At 45.6% G+C, this 27,863-nt stretch overlaps 1 protein-coding gene across 1 annotated transcript; it reads right to left on the bottom strand.

Annotated features, from left to right (window-relative positions):
- Positions 1-363: 363 nt before the first annotated feature.
- Positions 364-27,117, bottom strand: LOC8040377 (cytochrome P450 3A8). Its single transcript, XM_029991339.2, has 14 exons — positions 27,037-27,117; positions 17,205-17,301; positions 16,697-16,749; positions 16,529-16,622; positions 14,217-14,336; positions 13,030-13,118; positions 10,932-11,059; positions 9,469-9,584; positions 9,300-9,375; positions 7,628-7,812; positions 3,677-3,768; positions 2,649-2,792; positions 1,286-1,448; positions 364-765 (listed from the first exon to the last, which is right to left on the bottom strand). Exons 1-14 carry the CDS (start codon positions 27,084-27,086, stop codon positions 688-690), a joined length of 1,485 nt encoding a protein of 494 aa, XP_029847199.2. The 5' UTR covers positions 27,087-27,117; the 3' UTR covers positions 364-687.
- Positions 27,118-27,863: the final 746 nt, after the last annotated feature.

Here is a 27,863-nt window from a genome sequence, read left to right as displayed (position 1 = left end):
GAGGCGGCGCATGCGGCGGACACGACCGGTCGACCGCTCGCGTCGCACTCTCACGTTTAAACAAATGTAAAATTGTTACTCCGGACCAAAAATCTCAAATTGCAGCATTTCGTGTGTGAAATAAAAATCGTGACAGTATCTTGGTGGTGTTGCAAGCGCGATGCTTGTGATGCTTTGGTTTTTGCGTCGCGGCGGAGAAACGCTATTTTAAAAGTCTCTTGCGTCGCAAATTTAGCGCTAGCGTGCTCTAAAATTGCGTACGTTATTCTAAAACTCCCTATTAGCCGCGTTTACGTGAATGCAACTTATGCGCATCAACTCCAATCATTCTTGACTTTCGCACATCAGAAAAAAGCAACATCATACTTTACACCGACAGTTTATTGACAAGTGTTATAAAACGAAACGCTAACCATCCCTGGTGCATATTGACAATGTTCTTAAAAAAACTCATCTACTTTTTTTTTTTACTTTTTGTTAAGGACCCTGCGAACAGTTGTGCGGGCATTTTTTTTTTTTTTATAAGCACTCCCCGCTTGAAGTCCTAGTATACGCCACCACATTTCCCATATCTTAACGGCACACGGATGCCCGTCATTAGAATCTAGAGCTTAGAAATATTTCCTCTTCTCAACCTCGATGTAACCGCAGGCAAAATAAGCACACGAACTGGTCGCTGCGGGCTCTTCAGTTTCTCGTCCGAATTCCAACGATTAAATCCGTTGGGATCAGCATTCCATATCCGGTGCGCATATCAAGGGGTACCTTCGGAAAAGATAAAGAAGAGTGAACAAACAGATGCGTCAACATATTAGCGAGTTTTAGTAGACCGTATTTCCCCCTCCGCTAAGCCCCTCCGCTACCCGGAACTCTACAGCCAAGGCCATCGGCGCGCAGTCGCAGTGGCGGTTTCTTCGTAGCGGAGGGTTAGCGGAGGGGAAAACACGGTCTACTAAAACTCCCTACGAGGGAGTTTTAGTAGATCATGTTTCCCTTTCCGCTACGAAGAAACCGCCACTGCGCCTGCACGGCGATGGCCTTGGCTGTAGAGTTCCGGTTAGCGGAGGGGAAAACACGGTCTACTAAAACTCCCTACTAGAGAATTTTAGTAGATCATGTTTCCCCCTCCGCTACGAAGAAACCGCCACTGCGCCTGCACGCCGATGGCCTTGGCTGTAGAGTTCCGGGTAGCGGAGGGGCGTAGCGGAGGGGGAAACACGGTCTACTAAAACTTGCTATTAGTTTAGCTTCGCGCTCCAAGTGGTACTCTTTGCAGCACACATACCTTAGTTCTTTGCGTCTTCACGAACTGTACCACGTGAACCGCATGAAGCAGAATTGTTTTTATAACTTGGAGTCCAAACGTCTGGGCGACGCAATTCCTCGGACCATAACCGAAGGGAAAATACGTGTAAGGGTTAATCTCGCTGGCGTTGCCCTCCAGGAACCTTCGGGGGAAAAAAATCTGATGAACATCTTACTGGAATTCGTTTGGCCCGTATGATTTGAAAACACAGCGTCCACTTATTGTGTTTAAGACGAACATTTTGTTATTATTTCGAGGTTGCTAAAACTTGTGGGTTCATATGTACGGTTTTATATCTTAACAAAAAAAAAATCACACATATCGGTGAAATTGTTTCTAGAAACCAACAAACAATCAAACTTCGCTGTTTTTTTACTACTGGGGAATTTATTAACAAGTCAGGTGTCAGCTTTTAGTGTTCGCCCTCTTTGGTCCTGACGAGAAATGCTCTTATTCTGCAGTCCCAATATTGTGAGCTTTTCTGTACCGACTCGAATGCAACGAGAAGCAGTTTTCATTACTTGTCCACAATTGTTGTGATAAACGCACTTTCATTACGGGTTAATTAAGGTCGGTTAAAAATAACTCACCTTAAGCAAGAACACCGAAATCTCTTCCCAAATGTCCGTGTTGACTATTGAATATATTGAGTGATAATTTCTTCACGAAAAAAATTTGTTTCAGACTGCTACATTTTTTTTTTTTTGCACCGACCGGGCTAATTTATAAAATCAAATTCAGCAGCATACAGTTTTGGTTTGTCTTGATGTTTTTCATTATAATTTTATTATTTATTTTATACCAATAAGATAAATCCTTCGATTTTTCCTCTGGTTTTTATATGGACTGCAATTTTTTTTTTCTGAACTTGTTGTCTTGGTTGTGTTTATGAAAACATACGCAATGTTTTTCTGCACTCTCAAGTCTGCGGGTTTCATGTTTTCTTCAACGATGTTCTTCAGTTTAATATATTTTTATTCAGCCTTGCTTTCTTGCAGAAATTGTAGATCTAATATTTTGGTACGATGGCCGATGACTGAATATTTGTTTTGTCTTATTTGTCCGGAAAACACGAAACACAATAAATAGGTAGGTAAAATACTGCAGAGATATCGCAAGCCTCTATGAAGAATTTAGAAAGAAACCTACCGAATGTCTTACATAGGCTGTCGAACTAAACAACGTCACCTAGAGAAAGTTGTATCATAGCACATCGTCGGTTGCCATTTAGATGAGTTCACTACATTCCTTATAGATTAACGCGATGAGAACATATTTGTATACATTTGTCTTTCTCATAGTTTTATTACTACTTCTAAATGGCCATCAAACCTAAGCTTACCTTTCAGGCATGAAAGACTCTGGGTTAGGATAAAAATCAGGATCGTGATGCATCGCGTAAATTGGAACAGTGATTACGCAATCTTTGGGGACCTTGATATCAGTATTTCCAATCACATAATCCTTGTTGAATGTGCGCTCCAACCTGAATAGAAGATAGGGCTGGATGACGACATTTCTAAGATTTATAATATCAACTATACCATTAATTTCTGAGAACGTAATTGTGAGACGAACCTCACTCGAATCTAAATTAAAATGACATTAGACTAAGAATATTGCTTGAATATGGCACTGAACTTAACGTTCGCAATTGCTAAGATTCTCGAATTCACCAGGTGAAATAAAAACGTTGCACAACTGGCGGGAACGAAGAAATGTTGATCCCAGCTAGAAGAGCAATAATGGAGGAAGTGCCGAAATCTTTTTGACCAAAGCAGCCGAGGTGATTCCCTTAATTAAATACACAATTATTTCAGCCGATCGAAATGCTCAACCAGACTTCTCGCTAGCGAGGGTATGCATCAAAAGGTAATCACATAATGTTGTACGAGATATAAACTGTTTTAAGCGACGGACGCATTATTTTGAACATTGCACGACACGCTCACTTGCATTTAGAGCGCAGCTCTTAGGCGCCCCTTTCCTGCTTGAGCGGCGTCGGCGTCGGCGTCGGCGTCGGCGTCGGCGTCGGCGTCGGCGTCGCTCAAGCACAAGCTCAAGCGCTCGTTTCCACGCTAAAGTAAGCGGGGAAATTTTCCCGCTAAATTTAACAAAAACATTTTCTCGCTAAATTGAGCGGGAAATGTAGCGAAATTTTCCCGCTAGGAGGGGAGCACGAGAGGAGGAGGGGAGCGTATTGCGAGAAGAGGATGGGTATAGCCTCCCCTCCGTACCCTCCCCTCCTCCTCCTCAAGAGCTGCGTTCTAATTCGGCATTACAGACAATTTTAAACGCTTTTTTGTACTTTGATTAACGCTCATAATTGACATCAACATGGTCTATAATCGAGAGACAGCGTATACGAACCTCGTGAACGGCGGACAAATCCTGAGTGTTTCCAACACAACCGCGTCGAGATATTCCAGCTTCGAAACAACGTCATAGCTTGGAAAACGTCCCTGATATTTGAAAGAAACGCTCGCATTCAGTTCCCAACCAATTGAGGAAGTGCAAAAAAAGGTGGAGGACGCTTAAGCTTAGCCTTGAACAGTGGAACGCAATAGCGTTATCGGGTCCGTTTCACATCGCCTTCTCATTCTCGTCTCATGCTGTTCCTGACAGTGAGCAGAAAGTGCTTCGGACACGGCCTAATGTCTGACTCGCAACCGAAGAATCGTGGTTTCGGATCCCGCCCACAATTTTTCGAATTTTCCTTCGATGCAAACGATAAGTTTTATAATGTGTAATCATCTGAGACATGCGGCAACCTGTAATTCAAACTAGTTTTTCTTTTTTTTTCAATCACATTCATTTCACGCGTGACGTAATGTTTCAAGTGTTGTGGGTTGTTCGAAATTCCCGCGCGAGGTCGTGTGGCTGTGACGTCATGATCCCATCGACCGATCAGGATTTTCGCGTCACGCCACCGACGTCGGCTTTTCTGTGATACGAGCTCCTTAACGCTATCGCCTTAAAAAGGTTTCTGCGTGGTCTACATTAGGAGTGTTCGAGCAAGTAAGGATGCGCAACGTAAAAGGCGCGAGGAAGGCCTACTCTTTAAATAACAAGGCCACGATACGTCAGCTCGCGGAGGCCGGTACGGTGCCTAGGTAGGAATGCTGTGTCAGCGGCCGGCCGGAACTCGCCTTGAATTAGTAACTCTGTTAGATGCAGCACTCGTGTTCTATCTGCGCACCGCCTCCGCTAACTGACGTATATGTTTTCGTTCGGCGCAGATGGCCTTGTAGCTCTTGCGCCATTAAACACCCATAATCATCATCATGAGGTGACGCATATGTCATTTAGGAGGCACGACCCAATTTCCCTCGCGCTTTTGTGCTGTTTTTCCAGACTTGTTCAGTTCACTTTGTTAGTACTCAAATGCGTTGTGCGGTAAAGTGCGTTACCCTCCCCATGAGGGGGACCCATTGACATTTACAGGGAAACGGCTCCAGACCGGTGCCATTTTTAGCGGTCGTGTATATGGCGCGTGATTTTCTGGCTTTCCGAAGGGACTAAGATGAGCGTGTAAAATTGTGGAGATCCCACGCTGCACTGTGGATTCGTAAACATTGGAATGGTGTTATACTCGTATTCACCTCAAGAACCATTAAAGTAAAAAAAAATACAAGTGAACGTTACAATTGTATTAGAGCGCAGTTCTGAGACGCCGGTTTCCGGTTAAAGCGGCGTCGCCGTCGCCGTCGGCGTAACCGCGCGTTGCATTATGGGACGTTTCCCGTAATGACGTCACACGTGACGTCACGTGCGACGTCATGAGGGTCACGAGTGATGCCACGAAGGTCACTCCTGACGGTCATGACGAAGGTCACGACCTTCACTCGGGAAGGTTCAAGGGTCACGAGTGACACGAGGGAGGAGGAAGAGAAAGGGAGGGGAGAATGGAGGAGGGGCAGAGGGAAAAGAAGGGATGGAGGAGACGGTATGGAGGAGGGGTAGGGGCATACACTCCTCTCTGTACCGTCCCCTCCTCGTCCTCAAGAGCTGCGCTCTAATTCGGCATTACAGGGAATTGTAAACGTCTTTCAGTTTTCTTCGTGCATTGAATTAAGATATGAGTAGGTGCGTCTTAGATTAGCTTTATGGTTTTTCATTGGAACGTGCGCGTTTCGAACGCCAAAAGCTGCACCGCGCACCAGTCACCTAGCTATGTTTGTAGATTTGTGTTTGTCTTTTGTCCCCCTTGATCTCCCTCTTTGGGGAATAGTATCGCCTATTCTGTCTAGCTCGCTTGCACCTTTGCATCAAACGCATTAACATCATAACGAAATCTTGTAAGAAATAATTCATGCAGCGCGTGATGAATGCGCAAAACTTTCTTTATTCTTGATCTGACAACGAATACATATTCAACAAGATTTCACGGTGAAGTTACACTGTTGACAAAACTCGGGTGGGTAAGGAGAAAACAAAATCGCTGCGAAGGGTCCGCTTCGTCAACAGTCTCTGCCGTAATACGCGGTGCCCAGTGTTGAGTAAAGTACATCTAAGAGGTACTTCAAGTAAAGTACAAAGTAAATGAGACGTGATGTACTTTAAGTAAAGTATTAAGTACACTGGGTGCTACGTACTTGAAGTCAAGTACTATAAATACAATGTACTTTCAAAGTAAAGTACAAGTATTTTAGCACAATCTTTTATGATGCCCTTTCATTCCCCTATATAGTGATTTTTTAACTGGTATGCACTGCCCAGGGTCCAGAGGTAATCAGGGGTGCATGGCCAATTTTCAAGAACAGCGGCGAATATTTGATAAAGTCAAGTGGCCACACAGTAGTTATTTTCAGGAATGGAGCCAAATTCGGAAGTCCCTCTTCTGAATTTGGCGCCCCTTGCACTGGATTGTTGCACTAACGGGGGCTAAATGTACTAGGAGAGAGCATAACGATAGACCCGTAGCTTCCGCAAGTAATCCTCTCATATAGGAGTGTCCTCCCCTTAATGCAAAAAAACAGGGAGTGTGCAAGCGCCCTGGTGATAATTAATTATAATTTGACACCCGAGATTGGAATTAAGGAACTTTCAAATAGAAGGAAAAAACAAAAGATAATGTCTCAAAACATTGTGACGTTCTCCTCTGTTGCCTTTCATTTCGACTTGAAAATTTAATTGTTTCGCATCACAGTCTCAAGTGCTACATTATGGTTAATTTCGCTCTCCTAATACTTTAAACCTCCTCGCTTGCGCTGACCGACCGAGAAGTAGCGAAAGAGCAAAAAGCTACGGGAAAGCCGCTACCAGAACAAATGGAGTGATACGTCGTCTGCTCACGTTTCTGACAAGAGTAGAATATCCCTTCCAGCTTTTCTTCGGAGCTGACAAAGCATCATTTTGTGATACAAATTTAACAAAACCAAATTTGAGGAGTGTACATTGAAGTTGGAAATTGTACTTTCCTCGGAAAGTACCAGAAAAAAAAAAAAAAATTTAATAAAGTACAAGTATACATACTCGGAGAATGTACTTCAAGTAAAATACAAGTTTCCTAAACCTACTTGAAGTAGTACTTTAAGTACAATGTACTTAAAGTACTTTCCAACACTGGCGGTACCATACTGAAACACATTCGTTCCAATGAGAAAAAAAGATGGGAGAGGGGGGGGGGGCGATTGGCTAGCGGTTTTATATGAATACCTTTCAGAAGTATATGCCCGTCTGATTTTGTTTTGCCAACTACGTAATGTTTTTGACGAGAGGGACACACTGTTTTGTGCGTGCTATGGTGCCTGGAACGCATCTCTGACTGGTGTGCTTACCGCCTCCAAAAAGGTGGTCCCTCGATTTCCGCCTGATGACGTCATAGAAGTGTCATGCTGTCGCCGATCGCGATCCTGGCGGCGTCTCAACAGTTGTGGTGCATATAGCAGACGCCTGTTCTGCTGTAGGTCGCTCTCCACTGTGACAGTCCACGGAAGTTAAAGCAGCCGGAAGTTGGGACGCCTGGGACGCCGTGACGACAGCGACACTCGCGTTCGCTCGTGCTTTTCGCCAGCATTTTTACGGCCAACCTTTAGGATCGCGACAAGCAACAGCATGACACTCCGGCTTCTGTGACGTCATCTGTTGCCACTTTGGGACCACTTTTGATGTATGGGCGGGATAGGACGCTAAACACACCAGTCGGAGACGCGCTCCAGGCACCATAGTGCGTGCTAACTGGGTACAGTCTGATTGATACCTTTGCAGAAAAGATAGGTCCCTAGCTAAACAAAAATATTTCAGTTCCAAAATCTACCTCACTTTGCTAAAAAGAAAAGTAAATAAGTAACTAACGCTGCAAAAGTTGTTCGTCCTTACGTGTTTGGCGAAGCAGTCGTCTGCTTCATCCCGAAGTTTTGCTTGCACGTCCGGATGCACGGCCAAATAATACGAGACTAGCGCTGCTATACCGGAAATGGCTTCCACCCCAGCCACGTGAAATAAAATGCACTGCGCCAGCGCTTCTTCTTCGGACAACGTTTTTGTGAGGGCAGCCAGAAAGGCTGAAATGAAAGCAGTGGAGATCTTGGCGTGATGAAGGACTCTTGCACTGAAGGCAATGATCGACTATGAACAATGAGGTTCGAGATAAAAAAATACGTGCCGTAAGGTTTTTCTTTTTTTTTCTGCTTAATATTTTTCCTAAGATCACCAAAGGCTTTAAAACCTGGACCTCAGCCCAGAATGGGACCTCGGTAATATACCCGCATAAAAGTATTGAGTTTCCCGTCGAATAGATTCAAAGCACGGTGTAAAATCTCTTTCTCTCAATCCTCTCCCTCTCTTTTTCTTTTTTCTCCCTCTTTATATATATATATATATATATATATATATATATATATATATATATATAGATATATATAAGCTGCCAGATAAAGTCCTCGGCTTAGTTGTAACCGGCGCCACGAGATGACACTTCGATAAGCGGAGTGCCTGTCGCGGACCCCGTTTCCCATGCGTCTCTACGGAAGGAATGCTTGTTTTACAGCGATAGCTGTTCTGGGCTCGATCCCACCACTGAAAATGACGTCCGTTGTCGGTTTGAGTAGGGCGTCCCTCGTCGTCAAGACCCCGCGGTGCGTGAATGCGACACCGATGCCTCCCAAAAGACTATCGCCGCGACGTGTCCCAGCTGTCTCTGTGATTGCACTGTCGAATTAACGCAGAACTGCTCCTATTTGTTTATATATTTTTTTTAATTTTAGTTGCGCTGTCTGCTTGGCGGAGACGCTGTCGGAATAAAGGCTACTTGGGAGCGCACCAATGCGCCGAGGAAGTCAGGGAGAGGAGGAGGAGACGAGAGAGCGAGGGGGGCGGCAGAACGTCGAGCTCTGGTTGGATGGATTAGTGGGTAGACCTAAAGCCGACTGTCTTTGTCTACACTGCACTCGCCGAATGCGTTAGAACGCGGAACGCCGGCGTCCGAAGTCTGGCTCTCGCATTCCAACAGCCAAAGTCTACCTCACCGCAAACAGGTAATTCTTTCAATTTGGACTGTATGCCGCCAGACAAATCTTTTTAAGCCCACATTTCTTCTGTGCGTACCATATATCAGAGTGAAAATCGTTATCAGCGGAAATGATGTATTGCGAAAATGCTGATTTATCTTATGATGCATCGTGCTCCTCGCAATAATGGCCAAGAGGCGCTGCGGGGTTTTCCTGAATAAAGAACAAAGACAAACGACAATTTAAAAATATTACCTGTCTTTAACCCATTGATGCAATTACATTTCGCAAACAGCCGATTTTGGCGCGCATCAAAATACACAATATTAAAAAAATATATATATAGCCTCTTTTGGATGAGGCTTTTTTTAAAGTTGTTTTTGATGTGTGAAAGAGTCTTTTGATATGAGTCCGCAGTCCTTACGTGCCCTTCAAATACAAAGGGCATAATGTGAGAGATCAATCAAATGCATTCTTTACTTCGGTAAACATTTAGTGGGTTTCAGCAAATATGTATGGATAGTATGCTTAAAAGTACAGACGTGTTATTGGTTTTTCTTTGCGAGATGCAGGGCTGTCCTTGATGTCGAAAGGAGGCTTCAAAACGTCCGATGCTTTCTGAAAATTCAAATTCATGGCGTGTTTTTTGCTAGCGCAATGTCAAAAATACAATACATCGCCTCGACATTTAGTATAAAAATGATAACTTACGTGCGTATCCAGATGCTTCTTCTTTACAATATTTAGACACAGTTCCTTGTAAAAGTAAAACGCTTTGTTTCTTATAAATTTGGAGCGCACTTTCTCCATAAACGTCCGTACAGAAACTGAAATAGAATACCTAATTGTTACATAATCATTACCAGCCGCAGCGCTTGGAGTAAGTATGCTCAAGAAAGGTGCAGTTAATAGAAATATATTGTGGCAGAGTTATTAGAAGTAAAACTATTACGTGCGAATAATACAAAAAAAAAAGTTTTATTGCAACCGATGTTCCAAATTGCCTTATTTATTTCATAAATTCCGTTAAATATTCACTAATACAGTTTAGGCAGGCGAGTTATACGGCCAGGGGGACATCGCATAGGTGGCCAATCTTTGCCATAAGTCGAATAAATAATTAAAGTTCCTAAATTAACTTTATAATTAGCATAAATAATCATACGGTTTCAATTAGGAACATGCTGAACATAATCAAAAACCACTATATCTGTCAGTATTAGAACGGCTTGAAGTTCGTGGGAAACTCGGGGGCGCACCAAAGTTACCACTGGTGCAGCAGGCGCAAAGCTAGCAGTGACAAAACGCGGATGATTAGATTATCATCCGCGTATACGCCCGGTATACATATACAGTAACGAAGCCTCACATCGAAGCATTGTTTTTTAATCATTTAGCGAGTCGACGTTTGGACTTGAGTCAGGCCTTCTTCGAGAATGGTTGCAGAAATCGGTTACATTGTTATTTTCGTTTCATACACCTGGGTCGCGTCACTTGTCGCATAACGCGTCATACTAAGTCCATAGCATGCTAGTCGACGAAAGCCACTTACATTTGACCAACGGCCAAATGTAATAATCGGCCTTCACAAAAAAAAGGAAAAAGAAAGAAGAGAGTGGGGCGATGAGTGCACACGGTGAGGGAAGTAAATAAGAGCATGTTTTAACTGTTATAAAAAACATTGACGGAATACTCACCGTTTATCAAAGCTTCAGTTGGAACAATCACCAGTTCTACGCTATATTTTCTTTATATACTCCCCATCTCTCTTTCTCTCTCTCTCTCTATATATATATATATTTATATTAAAGAAGCATCTCATAAACGTGCTAAGTCCGCATGTCAAAAGCCATTTTCTGTTTCTAGCAAGCCGTCCCGGTAATGTTTTGCGAACGTCAAAACTACGATCCACTTTTGAACTAAGATTGCCAAGTCTATTGGAACGTTTAAAAACCGAGCATACTCAACCACGAGTAAGTTAGGCTGCTTGAGTGGAAAATCCTAATGCGAACGGACGTTATCTACCATTTTATATTGACATTTATATGAAAGCAGCCTTCGCCTTTGCTACTTTTTACCAAGTCTAATGATGCTTGTTTGGGGCTTAGTACTTCATCTCGATGACTTCGTACTTTTCCAATCATACGCTTCCGCGAATATGGATAAATACATACCTATCAGCGAGAAGGAAATCGGGACGTATAATGCGTGTATGATATCAATGCTGGCATCATTGCCACAATCAGTTTCTTTCCCGAAAGTACACTTTGATAATACGTTTGAAGCAGTGGGAAAGTACAACCTGTAAAAAAAAAAAAAAAAAAAAAAAAAAAAAAAAACTACATTATGAAGGTGGAGCCTATATTTCTTTCAAGCTGAAATTATTAAAATAAGGCACGTCACTGCGATTGTAAACAAGTAAAAAGATGCTTATTCACATTCTCAACAAATGCGAAACAAGCTCAATCCTACGAGCCATTGACACATCCTAATGTATTTTGAGCCCAAGCATTTTCTCAATTGAGTGGGTAAAATTATGTGTATACTAAAATTTAGAAGAATCGGAATCATTTGCATTTTAACATCGTGGAAACCGGAGACTTGTGTTAACAAAGATGTTCCTCCGTCTCGGGTATCTACTATGTTAAGCATTCCCCTGCTTGCCTGTGTGTTTTTTTTGTTTTTTTTTTACATTGAGTGGCACCGATATCTGAGTTAATAAATTCAAGATAAAAAAGAGTCACAACCGTTTTTCGGACGCAGAAACATGTCTCAAGAACGAAATGTTTTTATTAAAAACGTCACAGCCTTGCTAATATAGAACGCAAGTATTCCCGCCCGCTGATGGGGGCGATGCAGCTGGAGCGAGAGGCATGTTGACACGCGACGCGGAAGCGTGCCCTTGACAAGGCGCCACGACGCAGCTGGACCGAGAAGTAAAAATCAACCTGGCAGCCGCCGTATTCCAAAGGATATTTTCGAATGCATTTTTCGAACCCGTTTTTGACACCGAAGAATGAGTAGGCTGCAGTTTCAAAGCATCTCGTGCTTTTAAAATACGCAGCCCTATAAGTTAGAACTTTCACAACGCTTATTACTTATCAGTAAAAAGATCTTTAGCCTGCCCTGTTCCTTCCAATCATGCGCGCCCCGTTACAGGTGTATGGTCGGAGGTTTTGTGAGAAAAATAGGGTAACTTAGTTTTGTCAGCATTTGAGAGCTTCCCTACGGGTGTTGCTGCGCGATGTTGAAAGTAGCAAAAGCAAAATACCGAGAGCTCTTAAAGGGATGCTGAACCGAAATTTGAATTTCACAGAATAAGTATAGCAGAAGTGTTCAACGGGGCGCCACAAGCCCCAAAACACTAGTCATAAAGCGACATCTCGAACGGATGGCCGTATTTTTGTAAAATAAGGATGCGATTGAGTGAGAATCGCGGCGTCCCGTTTCCTGCAGAATTGTTGAGGAGAAGGGGAAAGGGCCTTGCTTCCTTCCCTCTTTGCGTCCTCGCGGAGTCAAAGCGAGAAGAGGAGAAAACCAGAATAGCGACGTCACGGACCTTTTTGGCCTTATTCAAGCGCGCTCTTCTTTCACAAAAATATAAAGATCCGTTGGAGATATCGCTTTACGGGTGATACTTTCGGGTTTGTAGCACCCAGCCTAGCGCTTTCGCGCTGTTTTCTGAACTCAGAATTTTGTTTCAGCGTTTAAACTATTTTAGAGCGTATAAAAAAGAGTACATGGCCGTTAAAGTTTTACACACAAATTTCCCACGTTTTGTAAAACCCGCCTGTTACAAAAACAAAATCAGGCACGTAGGTCAAGTGTTTTTATTAGAATATTATATGGTTATTGTTAAATACCGAGATTGGTAACTGACGTTAGGACTTCGTTATGTTAGGAACACTTGCGTACGTAGAGTACTCACCTATGTTAGATACGTGCTCATGCGAAAGACGTGACAGAAGAGGAGAATATTACATGAATGTTCCAAGTGTTTCTTCGAACACTTTTGACACTTTGAACCATGAGACATCCGTTTTACTAAGGCAGCGAATTTGGAAAGTTAACAAGCATTGCAATTTCTTTGTTTGCCTTTCTTGTGCCCTTTTTGTTCATTAAACTTCAGTTGCGAGTACAGCTGTCTCCTTCTGTGGTCGTGTCTCTTCCTTGTCTGTGTTTACTGAGCTGTTAATCCCCATAATGTGCATACAACGTCGATGTTACCTTACATAGTTTAACCGTTATAAAGAACGTTAGGGGAATACTCACCGTGTTGGATCAACATCTGCTCCCTCCCGTGCAGCTTTTATCAAAGCTTCAGTGGGAACAACCACCAATTCTTGAACAAGGTTATGCATCTGTGGATAGTACGGTGTGCATTCAGAACTCTTTATAAGCGCCGCCTTGATTGTGAAACATACAACATGCGAGAATGACTCGTATCTCGTAACAAATCTAGGTGGAAACTAATTCAATTGATCAGAAAACAGTCGCTTAAACACCATCAATATCCCAAATAATAACGACATAATCAAAATTGTTTCATGCATAAATAAATATCTTGGTATAAGAATAACCTATAACAAATTATTAGAAGCCTCAAATTGATGACATTTCTGCAGAACCTCAAGTCCTTAGATGTAGAAAACGAAATGGCTTATGAAACTTGCGCGTGAAGAAAATGCATCATGTTGTTACGATCAGGAGCGCTCACTAGGTTGATCTCATTAGTTACTCGGAGTCAGTACAACACCGGGAAAATTTAATTATATCATCAGACTTCACTATAATATCTCATAAAAAAAAAAACGAGTGATTTCTGTGAATGCTTTATGGAAGTCTATCGTTATGTCATGTCATAAAATGTATTACAGTTGCCATTAAATTACCCCTACTCTATTATCATTTATTACCGTTAGTATTACTTTATGACCACTGAAGAACGTCTTGTCACCCCAGACTTCAATACATAATCTCGCCTAAGAACTTATCTAATGATTTAATTATTGTTTGTGCTAAAACCAGTTTATTTAAGTAATAACATTTTCTCGTGCATTACACAATGAAACCATTTGCCATCATCTATGGAACCGTCAGTGAGGTGGGAGTTTTTTACAGGTCTACAAGCACATCGCTGTGCATTCCTTCTCCACATATGTTTGTGACATCTACGGCTCGTGTTGTTTTAATGTACAGCTTTGCAATTGTTTTATAATATCCAGGGAGATTTGACCGGCGGGTCGGTCAGCATCAGTGCGCTGTGGTCTACGTTCACTCTCGCTGATATCGACACCGTGGCACCGTGCTGACCGGCCTTCAGTCGACGCCCCCGTGATAGGGTCTTTACGAGGCCACAAGTCAAAATAAAGCATAGTACAATGAACATTCAAAACTTCACATTTATTCGCGAGAAAGCAGTTTGAAACTCTAAGGTGGCCCGTGGTGTAGCACTGTACCTTTCGCAGTTTGCTCGCTGTGAAGAGGGGTGTTATGGCAGCCCGAATCCTTCTCCATTTTTCGGAGGGAGCAATGGCTACCATGTTGTCGAACAGTGAATCGTCGCAGGAAACGCCAGTCTGGAAACGTCCAGTCCACGCTCGTCAGGGTTACCGTTACATATATGGACTTAAATCGACCTAAACTTAAATGCCTAATCATGCGAAGACATTTAATCCTATCATCTCACCTAAACCATCACTCTAAGACTGAAAGAAGGGTGCGCCCGCATGAAAACTGATGAATGCCTCACATAACTGAGACGGAAAAGGAGAAGAAAACACGCAAGAAGGAGGGATAACACACACCGTTTCATTCATGATTTCGCGTTGAAAACAGTTTTCTGTCTATGGTTCGCAAGGTAGTTTGACATTGGTTGGGAAAGAACAAAGCCTTGAGAACTTTAAAATGCCTCTCCCGAACATGACACGGCTTTATACGGAGCGCAAGTTCGTCTGATTCTTTTGCAGGGGTTGTGATGACGGGAGAACGCCGGGCTCTGATTGGCTTTGAACGCAAGATAGTGGGTAGACATCAATGCTAGCTTCCTTGAGGGTTCTTCAGATCAGAGCCAATCAGAGCTCGGCGTTTCGACGTCACCACAAGTCCTGTAAAAGAAGCAGACGAACTTGCGCTCAGCATTCGATTGTCGTGCTGCCTAACGACACTAGACTTACCGAGCAACTCAGCGTAACCATTCTAATGGCAACATATGTGTGCGCGTTAAAAGTTTATAATGTCTCTATTCGTGAGAGACATAAAATTATTGTTTAAAACTTACAATAAATGTCATGAAATAAGAGTTAGACATGATCTCGGCACAGCCGTACCCTTCAAAAGAGCTGCTAAAAACAGCACAGACAACGCTGCCTTGACTACCAAAAGGTTCGATGCGTGTAAACTTCCTCTCTATTCCTCTTTTTATTGAGGTAAAAAGGAGCGTCTGATGATTTATACAGTGTTTGCGGAGGTAAACAAAAACAAAATGACCGAATTTTTTTTTTTTAGGGGGGGGGGAGTAAGTTACTTTTAGTTGGCTATTGTTTTTGCTTGATTTTGAGGACCCGCAATGAGTAGCGCGTACTCTAAAAGTTCCCCTGCCGAGGACTGACTTCGGTGCCTGCTGAAATTTACTTATACGGGATCGACATGCCTCCCTGATTCCTCGACTAAAAAGAAAGAAGGCTTGATCCTCAAGGTAATGACAAATCTGCCAAAGGTATTCCGTGGGCGCATCTTCACTACAACCTGTTCGAGCCGCCTTGTTCATGTACCTGAAAACTACTTAAACCTGAAAGTCCTTAAATGCGTTCCACTGCTTCGTGAACGGCAAGGCATCGGCGGTGATCTCCTGACTCCCACAGACCCCAAGCGCGCCGAAGATACGCGTCGAACCTTCCCGCAGGGGCCACCGAGACGACTCTTGGTATTAGCAGACTCTCTTACAAAATATTTTATTACGCTTCCTTCGGCGCGATGCGAGTCTCTGTAATGCACAATTTGCTAATGTTTTGACTGATTTCATGCCGAAAAAAAAAATTACCTTCGGATGTGACGAAAAATTGTTACACACAGTTCATTGTTACATCAAGACCCGTATAGGATTCAATGCATGAGCGTGCAAATCATATAAAACTCACACTAAACTATATACAGTCTTGCTTAATCATTATTGAGCGCAAATAATCGTAGTAATTAGGCGACATTTACCGAGCGGCAAAGCGGGAACTGAACCCCATACCGTGCGATCCGTAGCCGACTAAGTATGACTCCGAGCGCCTGCGGTAATAGCGGACCGTTGGCGCGCGAAGCTGGCTCCCAAACGGCGAAGCTGGCTCCCAAACGGCGAAGCTGGCTCCCAAACGGCGAAGCTGCCTCCCGAACGGCGAAGCGTAGCTGTCCACGTGATCTTACACCGTCAAATATCTTGAATAATGAAAAACAAAAAATGGTCTCGATTATTCCTGAAAACCCGGGGAGCACACGGCCGGCCTGTCGCGCGTGCAAAGCATCTGAAACCTTCAAGAACGTTAAACATGCATAGCCAATCATCACGCACGCACAATACACGCACGTCACATTCGGAGTCTTCCGAATTTTAAGAGTGATCGAGATCATTTCTTTTACTCAAAAACCACTCCAATTCTTCTTTATTTTTCTCGACTTCGAAGAAATCCGGCTCGGTGGTTACTCCTCGAGGTTTATCGATGTATTCACCGAACACACGGAAGAGCTTACTTGTGGGGTTCTTCAACTGCAGCAGGTAACATACCTTTCTTTCGGAGTCCTCATAGTCCGCAACCAATACCAATTTAAGAAGATCCGGGTCAGAAACGTAAAGACCTGGCCTGCCATCCTCAAAAACCCTGAGGAATGTAACAGGGAATACGTCACTAAGCTACAGCTAGGACCTGGAGACGTGCGAAATGGGTTTATTTACCCGAATAGACGGCCGTGCTTTCGGTACAATTCCTGGTCTACCAAGTGAAACGGCTGTTAGGAAAACGGTAGAATTAGAACAAAGAGTGTTATTGGAAGCCTTTACGCAAAGACGTCTTTCCTTGGACCTTTAGCATGACCTTCTATATTCTGGTACTCGAATTAATTACACTTCCGACATATTAGAATATCCTGTGCATGTGCATGCAAAAGGTGTCGCTAAAGCACGAAATAAAGCTATAGATCAAAAATTCACGAAGAATGTTACCGCGCATTTAAGCGGTATTCAACTGCATCCACTTTTTAAATATTTACATGATAAATCGCAGACTGATCCGTTATTGAACCTGCCGTAGCGGGCAAAGGAAATAAAAGCAAAATTTTTTCAAGCTTCTCCCAGGAAAGCTGCAACTCATCGCGCCTCGTACCCGCACCTTGCAACCAAATTCAAAATAATCAAATGACTACTACTTTCCATAGGAAGCTAGGTTTTGTATGTTGTTAAGTACCTTAATGAATCGCTGTAGCGTTAAGCCAAAGAAAAGAGAAAGCTTTTCATATGGAACACCTTGGCTTTTCCAGTAGTTCCTGTACCGAGAGGCATACCTGGAAGCAGAAACGAAATAGACAACGTATTCAAACTCGGATCTGTGGCAGCTTCGGTAATGCTGCGTTATCGGTGGAAAAACTATGAAAGGCGCACGGTTCTTAGTAGAAGTAAACTGTGAGGCGCCTCCAAAATATTCCAGTCACACGGATGTGCTCTCGTGCATATGTTGCAGACCCCAATAAATACTGCATTTCGTTGGTTTCCTTGGTCGGTAGCCGAGTGCATTGAAAACAGGAAGAGAAAATAAATCAAATGATGTAAATTCGTGAAATCTATTTAAACCAGCAAAATTATACATAGACTTTATTTTCATTTGTTTTCATATGATAGGCATAATAAATACATAATAAAACCGAGGTTATAAAAGGGTTTGGCTGCAGATTATGTTGAATCCCAATCACCAAGTGTAGGCAAAAACACAGGAAAGACAAATCTGGTGACTGGCAGCTCAAGAAACGTAGGGTGTGGCGGCAGCCAATAATAATAATAGCAATAGCAATAATAATAATAATAATAATAATAATAATGTTTATTTGCGTATGTCATGAGGCGGGCCCGCCAAAGCCAGACAAAAGGCTTGTTGGATAAGACCCTACAATTCGTGGTTGAAAAGCGTCCCCACACACATAAACTTCCAAGCACTGTGATGCAAAGGATGATGATCACACAAACACATGCACATATTGTGGGAGCCGCCCGCTCCACTTCCCTGATTAGGCCCTATGGCCGCGGGAAAAGCGCTCCGAGCTGTCCAACCGTCAGCCGGAGCGCCCTGTCTCGAACCTCGGCGGAGCAAAGTTCTTTACCACGCTCGACGCCAGCAGAGGCTACCTACAGGTCCAAGTCGAACCCGACGATGCAGAAAAGACAGCCTTCGTCTGTCACCGTGGACTTTTTGAGTTCACGCGCATGCCGTTCGGGCTTACAGGAGCGCCAATGACGTTCCAGTGACTCATGGACCGTGTTCTCGGAGAAGCCAGATGGTCCTATGCCATGGCGTACCTCGATGACAGTGTCGTGTACTCGGACACCTTCGAAGATCACCTGCGTCATTCGGAGGATGTTCTTGGGAGACTAAGGGCCGCCGGAATGACCCTGAATCCGAAAGGCCCAAGTCGCCGAGACCCGTATCTCTTTGCTGGGTTTCACGATCGACCGCAGCGGCGTCTCTCCGTGCCCTGAAAAACTCCAGGCTATCCTGGAGTATCCGGCGCCGACGGACGTAAGCTCTCTGCGCCGCTACCTCGGAATGATAAACTTCTATCGTCAGTTTATCCCTGGTTGCGCGGCTGTCCAGGCCCCCTTAACCCGTTTGTTGAGGAAGTCTGCGAAGTGGAGCTGGGGCCCCGAGCAGGAGGCCGCTTTCAGAAGCCTCGCTGATGCTCTCGTGTCCACCGCCAACCTCAAGCTGCCCGACCTGAACCGGCCGTTCGTGATACAAACCGACGCGAGCGACCGGGGACTCGGTGCGGTTTTGCTCCAGGAGCACGAAGGCGCGCTCCGACCGGTCGCCTTTGCCAGCCGATCATTGACGCCCGCCGAAACCCGATACAGCGTGACCGAACGGGAGTGCCTTGCCATGGTGTTCGCGCTCCGTAAGTTCGACATGTTCGTTGACGGGACGACTTTTATCATTGAGACCGACCACGCCGCTCTGAAATGGCTCACACGCCTCCGAGAGCCGGCCGGTCGCCTTGCGAGATGGGCTTTGACGTTGCAGCGCTACGACTATGAGGTGCGCTACAGAAAGGGAAGCACGAACGTTGTGGCCGACGCCTTGTCTCGGGCCCCCATTGCGCTTGCTGACCCCTCCAGGTCAGAAACTCAGCCGAAATGTGTGATTGCATCCGAGCCACGCACAGCCCAGTCCAACGAGACACCGGCACCCCCGGGGCTCTCTGACGGAACCGTGAACCATGTCGACTCTTTTGGAGGCGTGGGGATCCCCTTTAGCAAACAAGAGCTACGAGAAGCTCAGCAGAACGATCCATTTTGTCGAGAAGTAATCGACGGGCTCCTGGGAGAGCGCGACTCGTCGGAGTCGGGCGGCGCGGCCGCCGGGCGATCAGCTGGTATTGCTGTAAACGCCCAGCGTCGGGAAGCCACTGGTAATGTGGTTGGCGCATTGGATTCGTTCTTGCTGGACGCTGACGGGCTTCTTTTGCGGTACATACCATCTGAGAACGACACCTGTGATCCGTTCAAGGTGGTGGTGCCCCGAGGGCTGAGAGGTGCGCTTTTGCGCTTCTATCACGACACGCCAACGGCCGGACACGCGGGTGGCCCCAAGACGTATCATAAGTTGTGTCACTTCGCCACCTGGCCCAACATGAAGAGCGACGTACTGAGATACGCCCGGTCATGCCACCTGTGTCAAAGCCTAAAACCGCGAGGCGGCAAAGTCCCCGGCTTGTTGCAACCCATCAAGAGTCAGCACGCCTGGTCTCTCGCGGCGTGCGACATCGTCGGCCCCTTTCCAAGGAGCCCGAAGGGTCATCAGTACCTGCTGGTTGTCACTGATCACTTCAGCAAATGGGTCGAACTATTTCCCCTCCGAACGCTGACGGCTCGAGTGATCCTAGATAAGCTAATGGAGGTGTTCTCGCGTTTTGGATACCCTCAGGCTTTGATAACGGACAATGCCAGCGTCTTTACGTCGAAGGTATTCGTGGACACCTGTGCGGCCCTCGGCATTAAGCACAATAGGACCACGACGTACCACCCCCAGTCGAATGTGACCGAACGCGTGAACCGCAATCTCAAACCTATGCTTGCAGCTTATGCGGAGCGGCACAAGGATTGGGACACTTAATTATCTCCCTGAGATTGGGTTTGCCCTCCGATCCACGGTCAACCGATCGACGGGATTCACCCCTACCCTGCTCACATTTGGGCATGAGCTCATGAATCCCGTGGACCGGGTTCTGGCAGCCAACAGCGGGGTGAACGACGCGCGGCCAGCCTATGCTGACTACGCCCGGCAGCTACAGTTTCGGTTAACGGATATCTTTTCCGAAGCCCGCCGAAATCTGGAAGCTGCGCAGGCTAGCCAAAAGGCCCAGTATGACCGCACGCACAGAGATGTCCGCTATCAGGTGGGCGATTTCGTGCTTAGGCGCACGGACGTGCTTAGCGATGCAAGCAAGGCCTTTTCGGCCGCGCTGGCGCCAAAGTGGTCGGGCCCGTTCCGAGTCAAAAATTCATGCTCCCGCCTGGTCTATAAGTTAACGGACCTACAATCTAGGGACGTGGGTGGACCGGTACACGTCTGCGAACTCAAACCTTACACAATGAGGGAGGACGAGTCGGCCGAGGACCATTGTTTCTCGCGGCAGCAGACCCACTCGCGACGAGGCGGGGACAACGGCCAAGTGTCGGCACCCCGCTACACGTTGCGGAGTCATCGAAAAGGACGGCTAGAAAATTCCTAGCAACCGGGTAACCCCTGCTTGCCTCGGTAGGTTGCCGCATCCTCTGCCGCCGAGTTCAGTTTGCGTACGCAGAGTGCCATATCCTGTTAATGGCACCGCGTGGTCTGCATTCCAACTGAAACCTCCCGCTCTGCGGTTGGGCCGGTTAATGTACGCAGGCTGTCCGAGTTCAGCTATTGGCAACCCCGCTAACAAGCCTGTTCTCGGAAACGTGTCACCCCTCGGGGGCAATGTTTTCTGTCGGCCAGGAGCATGACGCCCTTCTCCCGGTCCCGCCAAAGCGATCCTTTAGAAGCAGCGCCTCCAAGAGATTTTACGACTTTCGGCGAGGGGTTGGCCCACTGACTGTTCCCCAAGCCCCGTTTCGAAGTCGTGTTTTCTACCCCCATCCCCCTCCACGCGGATGACGGGGGACCGAGCGGAGTTTCCTTGCTGTATGCGGGGAGATGCTGCGAAAGTCCGTCCCGGGGGTTCCTTCCCTTCTTCCCTCTCGTGTAGGGATACGAGGGCGAGGGAGGAGGGAGAGACATTTTGACGCCCGACAAGTGTGCGGGCCGGGATACAGTTTTAAACTTAGAAGCGATGCAGCAACAACATCAACTTGCGGACGGTGCCGGACGGGGGCCGCGAGCGGCGACGGCCTCGGCTTCGTGGAGGGGGCAATGGAGACCCACCTGGAGGCGGCGCCCCTACGGCCGTGGCCATGATTCCCGCCAAAACGGCGGCTACGGGGTCCGGGAGCAGCCCCGGACAGCGGCTCCCTCCCCCCACGGCGCAGCCCAGCGCCACCCGTCCGCGCAGTCCAACGGTCGCAACGGGGTCCGGGGGCGACCCAGGTCAGCGGCTCCCTCCCCCATGGCGCCGCCCGGCGCCGCTCGTCCGCAGACACACGTGAACCCCGGTCAGCGGCTTCCTCCAGGGCCGCCTCGGGGACACCATCACAGTCACCCTTGGACACCCCGTCTCCTGGGGCTGGGGCGGGCCCTCTCCCCACCACCAAATCGACCCGCCACGTCGCAACATGGACGTGGCAGCAGGGGACCGGGCCGCCACACGGCTTCGTCTCCTGGCGGGGATGGCCGGAACAGCGGCGGCCCAGACGGGGGGTCCCGGCCGACAAGCTGCCCCCGCTCTTTCGGGGCCGCACGATCCAGGACGCGGACCGCGAGGCCCAGGGCGCCTCCATGATGCCGGACCCCGCGGCGGTGTACTGTGAGGGCTGCGGGGTCCTCCGCATTAACGAGGTCCACGACGACAGCAAAATCCATCGGAGCCGGGTCCGGGCGCCCGAAGTGGTCCCCCCGCCTGCCCCGCCTGACCTGCACGCCGCCCTCGACCAGCCAGGCGCCGTGGACGCCGTCCTGTCGTATATGGCGCGACGGCCGGAGTTCGCGGCCGCCATCTTGGACGGCAGCCTCTTCAGGATGCCAGTGGACGTGGCGATGGACGGGGTGAGTGGGGAGGCGGCACCCTCCGCACCAGCGCTGAGCCCGGAGGAGGAGCGGCAGCTCACGGAGGAACTTTTGAATTTTTAAAACAGGAGCCCCGGGCGACGGCCTCCTCAAGAGTGTGTTTTTTTTTAAGTTTTTATGTAGCATTATGTATTCAGGATCATGTATTATGTATGATGGATTATTATATTTATTTAATGTATTTTGTAGTGTTTTGTTGTTTTCTCTGTGCGCGTCATTTTGGGGGGGAACGAGAGCCGGCATCCATTGTTCTAAAGGGGTGCTCAAGATCTTGAGGAGGGGGGAATTGTGGGAGCCGCCCGCTCCCTTCCCTGATTAGGCCCTATGGCCGCGGGAAAAGCGCTCCGAGCTGTCCAACCGTCAGCCGGAGCGCCCCGTCTCGTGCCTCGGAGGAGCAGCCATCTTGGCTGCTTACCCTCGCATCGCATGCCTCCATCCCCCGTGCCCCCCACCTTGCGGGGACACGCGAAACGTCCCCCTGGCGGTTGGACCTTCTTGGGTCCGAGGCTGAGGTTGGCTGAGGCCGCCAGCGGTGAATGAGAAAGAGAGAGGGGGGCCTTGGACCCCGCTCGAAGGGACTGCTCGCGGGGACATCGCACTGTTCGGACGTGTGGCCCGACCCTCCCTGACGGCCCACCTCCGAGCCCGCTCTCGGGAAGGCACGACAAGGTAAGGTCTGTTCCTTCCTTGTCCCCCTTAGCGTGTTTCTTATCTTTATATGTTTAACATGTAAAATAAACACCCGATTATCCCTTGCCTTCGGCGTGTCCGTGTGCTCCCTTTTGAAAGTCCCGGCTAACGGTTGCAGCCGACAGTCGAACCCGCCGCAGCGCTTAGCATGATACGCTGCGGGGTGGTAGGTTGAGCGGTCGGCCTCCATGCCGGAAGGCGCTACCCCTTTGAGACCTCCACAATATACAGCACACTCAAAGCAATTACATCAGAGCACATGCATCAGTTTTTTTTTTTTTTTTTAGTGAGTCCACAGTGTAAACATCGTCTGGCAAGCTATTAGATATAGATGGAACATAAAAATTCTGAATTCTTTTTCTGTACTTTGACTCAACAAAGCGCATTTCATTGCGCTCGGTGTGCCGAAGCGATCTAGACGCGACATGGGGGTACTTCGAAATTATCACACCAGAAGTGTTTCAATACACCGGTCTGAACCAATAAAGGGTTCAGACCGGTGTATTGCACCGGTCTGAATGGCAAGCCAAAAACTGCTATCATCTCTTTAGTTTGCGATATTGAATCATAAACAATGTTTTCAAATATTCCTTTTAAGATTGAGTTAATTTTTTGACCCCATCGTCCTGGGCTGTGACCAAAAATAGTTATTCCGCGCCAAAGCGTGAGCTATTGTTTTTCTCGTTGAATTAGGTATTAAAGACCTGGTATTCTACAGTAAACAAGACACATTTCTCAGTCGTTTACAAAGTTTTGACAGATGATTATTTCACGACAAATCACTTTCAAATTGAATTCTTAAATATTTAACTTGATCTACATAAGATATGAGACAACAGGTATACGAGATGTACAAAGAGAGGTATTCATATAGAGAGGATGATTGGGCAATATATCTTAAGACCATTACGACAGAAGACAAGCTGAGTTTTAGAAGTATTTATCGTCATACAATTTGTCTTAAACAAGTCATAAAGTTGACAAGTGTCCTCTTAAAATAAAGCGATTGCTACAGGATAATCAAGATGTTTCGAAAGCAGCACTGTGTCATCCGCATATTGGAACAATTTACACGTTGAAACTGAGTTGAACATATCGTTTACAAAAATGTTAAAAAGAAGGGGTACCAAAACAGAACCTTGGGGAACCCCAGCCTTCACAGTAACTCGGGAACTTTGACTATTACCTATAAAAACTTGTTGCGTCCTCCCAGGTAAAAAGTTCCGGAGAAGAGAGGAATGGGCCGCAAAATCCAATGTTCTGCAATTTCGTCAGCAAAGTTTTGTGACTCACTGCATCGAATGTCTTTGCTACATCAATAAAAACCGCGCAAGCAACCTGATGCCTCTTGAAGGCTAGATGCAATTCGTCTTCAAAATCTTCCAAAAGTGGCTGTGTCCCACGTCCGCTGACAAACCCATATTGACTGGGCGACAGAATATTAAAGTGATCAAGGAAGGCCGTCATAGTTTGAAAAATATGTTTTTCGAAGATTTGGACAATACAAGGCAAAATAGAAATTGTTTGATAATGGTCGTGTTTTTTTTATGCTCTCCCCCCTTAAATACGGGCCTCACTAGCGCACTTTCCTAATCAACTGGGATCAGCTCAGAGGAATTGAAACTATTTAACATGTGAAGGAGCACACGTTTTATAGAATCATGATTTCGGCGCAGACCATTTGCACTGATCCCATCGATACCAGGCGCCTAGTCAGTTTTCAAAGTAAAAAGCGGAGCTTGTAGGTCAAGTTCAGACATTTGGGGAAGGAATGCCGAGGAAACATTTAAATCTAAAACAATCTGCCATGAACAAGGTATCACCGCGAGCTACTCCAGGAAATGTAACGAAGAACTTTTTGAAATCCCCAATTACTTTTTTCGTATTGTTACCAAACACTTTACCAAGGGAAGCATCAATAGATATCTTAACACCGGTGCCTCGTAATTGATTTATCAAACTCAAAGTCGGCGAAATATGTGTACTTGCTTTAAAAAATCATCTCGAAAGTATTTTCTTATTGCTGATCAAATAAGCGCGGTTACACAATTTCGCATACTACAGAATTCTTTTTTTCAAGTTGGTATTAGTTGGAGACGCCAACATCTAGCCCGAAGAACATCAAAGAACATAGCGAATAGCTGACAAAATATCCCTTGTTAACCATTCTTGTTCACTTCAACGTTGCCTCAGAGTGATAACCTTTTTAGAATTGTCCTTGGAGTGGTCAAATTGATCTCTAAACGTACAGTAGACTTAATCAAAGTCTTGAATGGAGACTAGACTATTCCCATCATAGGTTTTAACCAGTTTATCGAATCTTATTCTATCAGTTATTTTCAGTGTTTTTGTTATCGCTATTGTTGATTTCATCGTGAGTTGGTGTGCAACCTGACACGCTATAAAGTAAGGGTCGGCTCATTTTTGCTCTATTACGGCCGATTTTATAACAACATTCGCAACGTGTATGCTTATATGATCTAGACATGAGGCCACAAGATTATTATTCAAAAGATTTATCGAGTTGGAGCTAAAATCAGTTCCTCCAGACCAAAATGCGCTAAACGATTGAGATAGTCACGAACAATAGACTTGGCGGGTTGAAGCGTACCAATGTTGAAATCACCTACTAAATAGATGTCGAGAAACTGAAAATTACCAAGTGTATTCTTGAGTTCTTCTAAAAATCTTAAAGGATTAACTGAAGGGGGTCTATAAAAAGCTAATAAAATTTAGGACCACTTAGAATTCCATAGCCTCATAGACAAAGACTCGCAATAGCAAAACTCTACATCAAGTGTTTCAGTACACCACAAGTCTTTAACAAATATTAAAATTCCTCCTAAACAAAGAGATTTATACCCTGTATTTGGAACTCACCACAGGCATCGGTTTTAACATTGATCTCTGTTAGCACGAAAACGTCAAATAGTGATGACCTATGTTCACAGTTATTAGAGACTGGTCCCAATATTTACGATTACTTCTAATATTTACATGTAAGAAGCCAAGAGTACAATCATTAACTGGTACCGGAATAATAATAATAATAATATTAATAATAATAATTGTATAGCCAATGATATTGCAGCCTTAGAGGAAGAATAGAAATAGAAAGCGTGAACATAATAAACCACGTCGTGCTTTTCTGAGACTCTTGATGACTATAACATTATGAACTATTCGTATTATATAGTATCACTGGTCGATTGCCCTGCATAAATACTAATTAAATTACAAATTGGACAACACAATGACCACGTTAGTTCTTATATTTGTGCAAGTCTCGCTAGCGACATTCTGAAACATTGATTATATCATTTTCCAGCATTCTGATGTCTCAGTTTACTGGTTCAATCTACAAATACTACAACGTATGGGCGTAGGAAATAAACTCCACGCCACATTTTCTCATTCAGCATTTTGGTTACGTTAAAAAAACAGCCGTTATATTACCCTTTATTTTAAGACAGAGCACATTTAGAGGATCACTTAGTAGTGCTGAAGAGCCTTCAAAAGCCTACTGAAATCATTCGTAAATTATTCGTGACCACACGAAATATTTGTTGACTTTGCTCATCCATATTTGCTTTAAAGTACAGTCATATAAACATTTGATATAAACCTCAGGGACATAGATAAATTAAATTGTTCATCATGAGCAGAATACGCCAAATCAGGGGCATTCAAGAAACTGTTGCGTTGCCCGTTAGAAGCGACAAGAGGGGCGTTACGACTCGTGCCAACTGTTCAAACTTTATCCCGACGATGTTGATAAAACTTGACTTCTCTCTATATTTATCGCATTTAACAAATCGTTGAGTTAAAACCGCGACGTATTAGTAGGGTGACCAGACGTCCCGTTTCTGAGGTCCGCTCCTGCCGTCCCGTCTTTTCGCCCCAATAAAGAAACATGTCCCGTTTTTGCAGGACTGCATAGTTTCGAAATTGCCCCCCCCCCCCCCCTCCCCCCCGGCCCGCCGTTGGGATGCCCTGTGTTCTACCTTGAGGAATATGGTCACCCTACGTATTAGGGAAGTTTCACGCCATACTCAGAAGTTTTTATGAATCGTTTCAATTGCAACACTCGTAAATACGTTCGAAAATAGGAACACCTGATTGCTCCGAAACCACTTACATGTACCAAATGACGAAGAGGGTAATCGCCAGGATAATCAACGTTTCCATGTCGTTCACGGTCTGGATGAAGCTTGGAAATGAAGCTTGTTTGATACTCGATCTTTCATATAAACAGACCTAGATATCTTATAAAAACAAAACAAAAATCATAGCAAGGGTTATTCCCGCTTTGTTTCGAGATATCTTATCTGGTGTACTTCAGCTTCAGTTCTTGTGTAGCTTCAGGTATCAACTCAGGCAACGAGGTGTGCGGCCAATCTTTGGCCTTCGACCTTTTGGCACAAGCTGGCACGTGTTTGTTTGTCCCTTGTCCCATTTGTCAGAATCAAGTGCCATTTTTAACCATTGTTTTTTTTTTTTTCTCTAGGGGCAATTTTTCTGAGCGTGTTCGACGCTCAGAAAAAAAGGTCTGTGCTATCGCTTTCTTGAAGAATACGGAGACGGCCAGTCACGGCGAACAAAAAGGATCTTATGGAGTGACTAAGATCGGAATACATTTGGATACGATGTTTGATCATAACGTTGCACTTGCTCACCGTCCCTGATCGCTTTTTGTTTTTCGTCATCCGCCGTCATTGCTCATTAGCCGCGTCAAAGAGGAAAAAAGGCGAGTTTTTCTTTTTTCTTCATTTTTCTTAACGTCCGTCCCTCTTTCCCTTCCCAACATTCCGAACTTTTTGTCCTAAGCGCGTTTTCTTTTATTATTATTTTTTTTTTTTTAGTTTGAATCCCGGAATGACTGATCGCTGCCGCTGCTTGAGTTCGTTCTTCGTTGTTCGTTTGGAAAGTTCTCCGAAATCAGCGACGAAGACACGCAGGTAGCTG

Source organism: Ixodes scapularis, unplaced genomic scaffold (assembly GCF_016920785.2).
Source record: "Ixodes scapularis isolate PalLabHiFi unplaced genomic scaffold, ASM1692078v2 PGA_scaffold13__105_contigs__length_92229423, whole genome shotgun sequence".
NCBI lineage: Eukaryota > Metazoa > Arthropoda > Arachnida > Ixodida > Ixodidae > Ixodes > Ixodes scapularis.
This window is presented reverse-complemented; position numbering and strand designations above follow the sequence as displayed.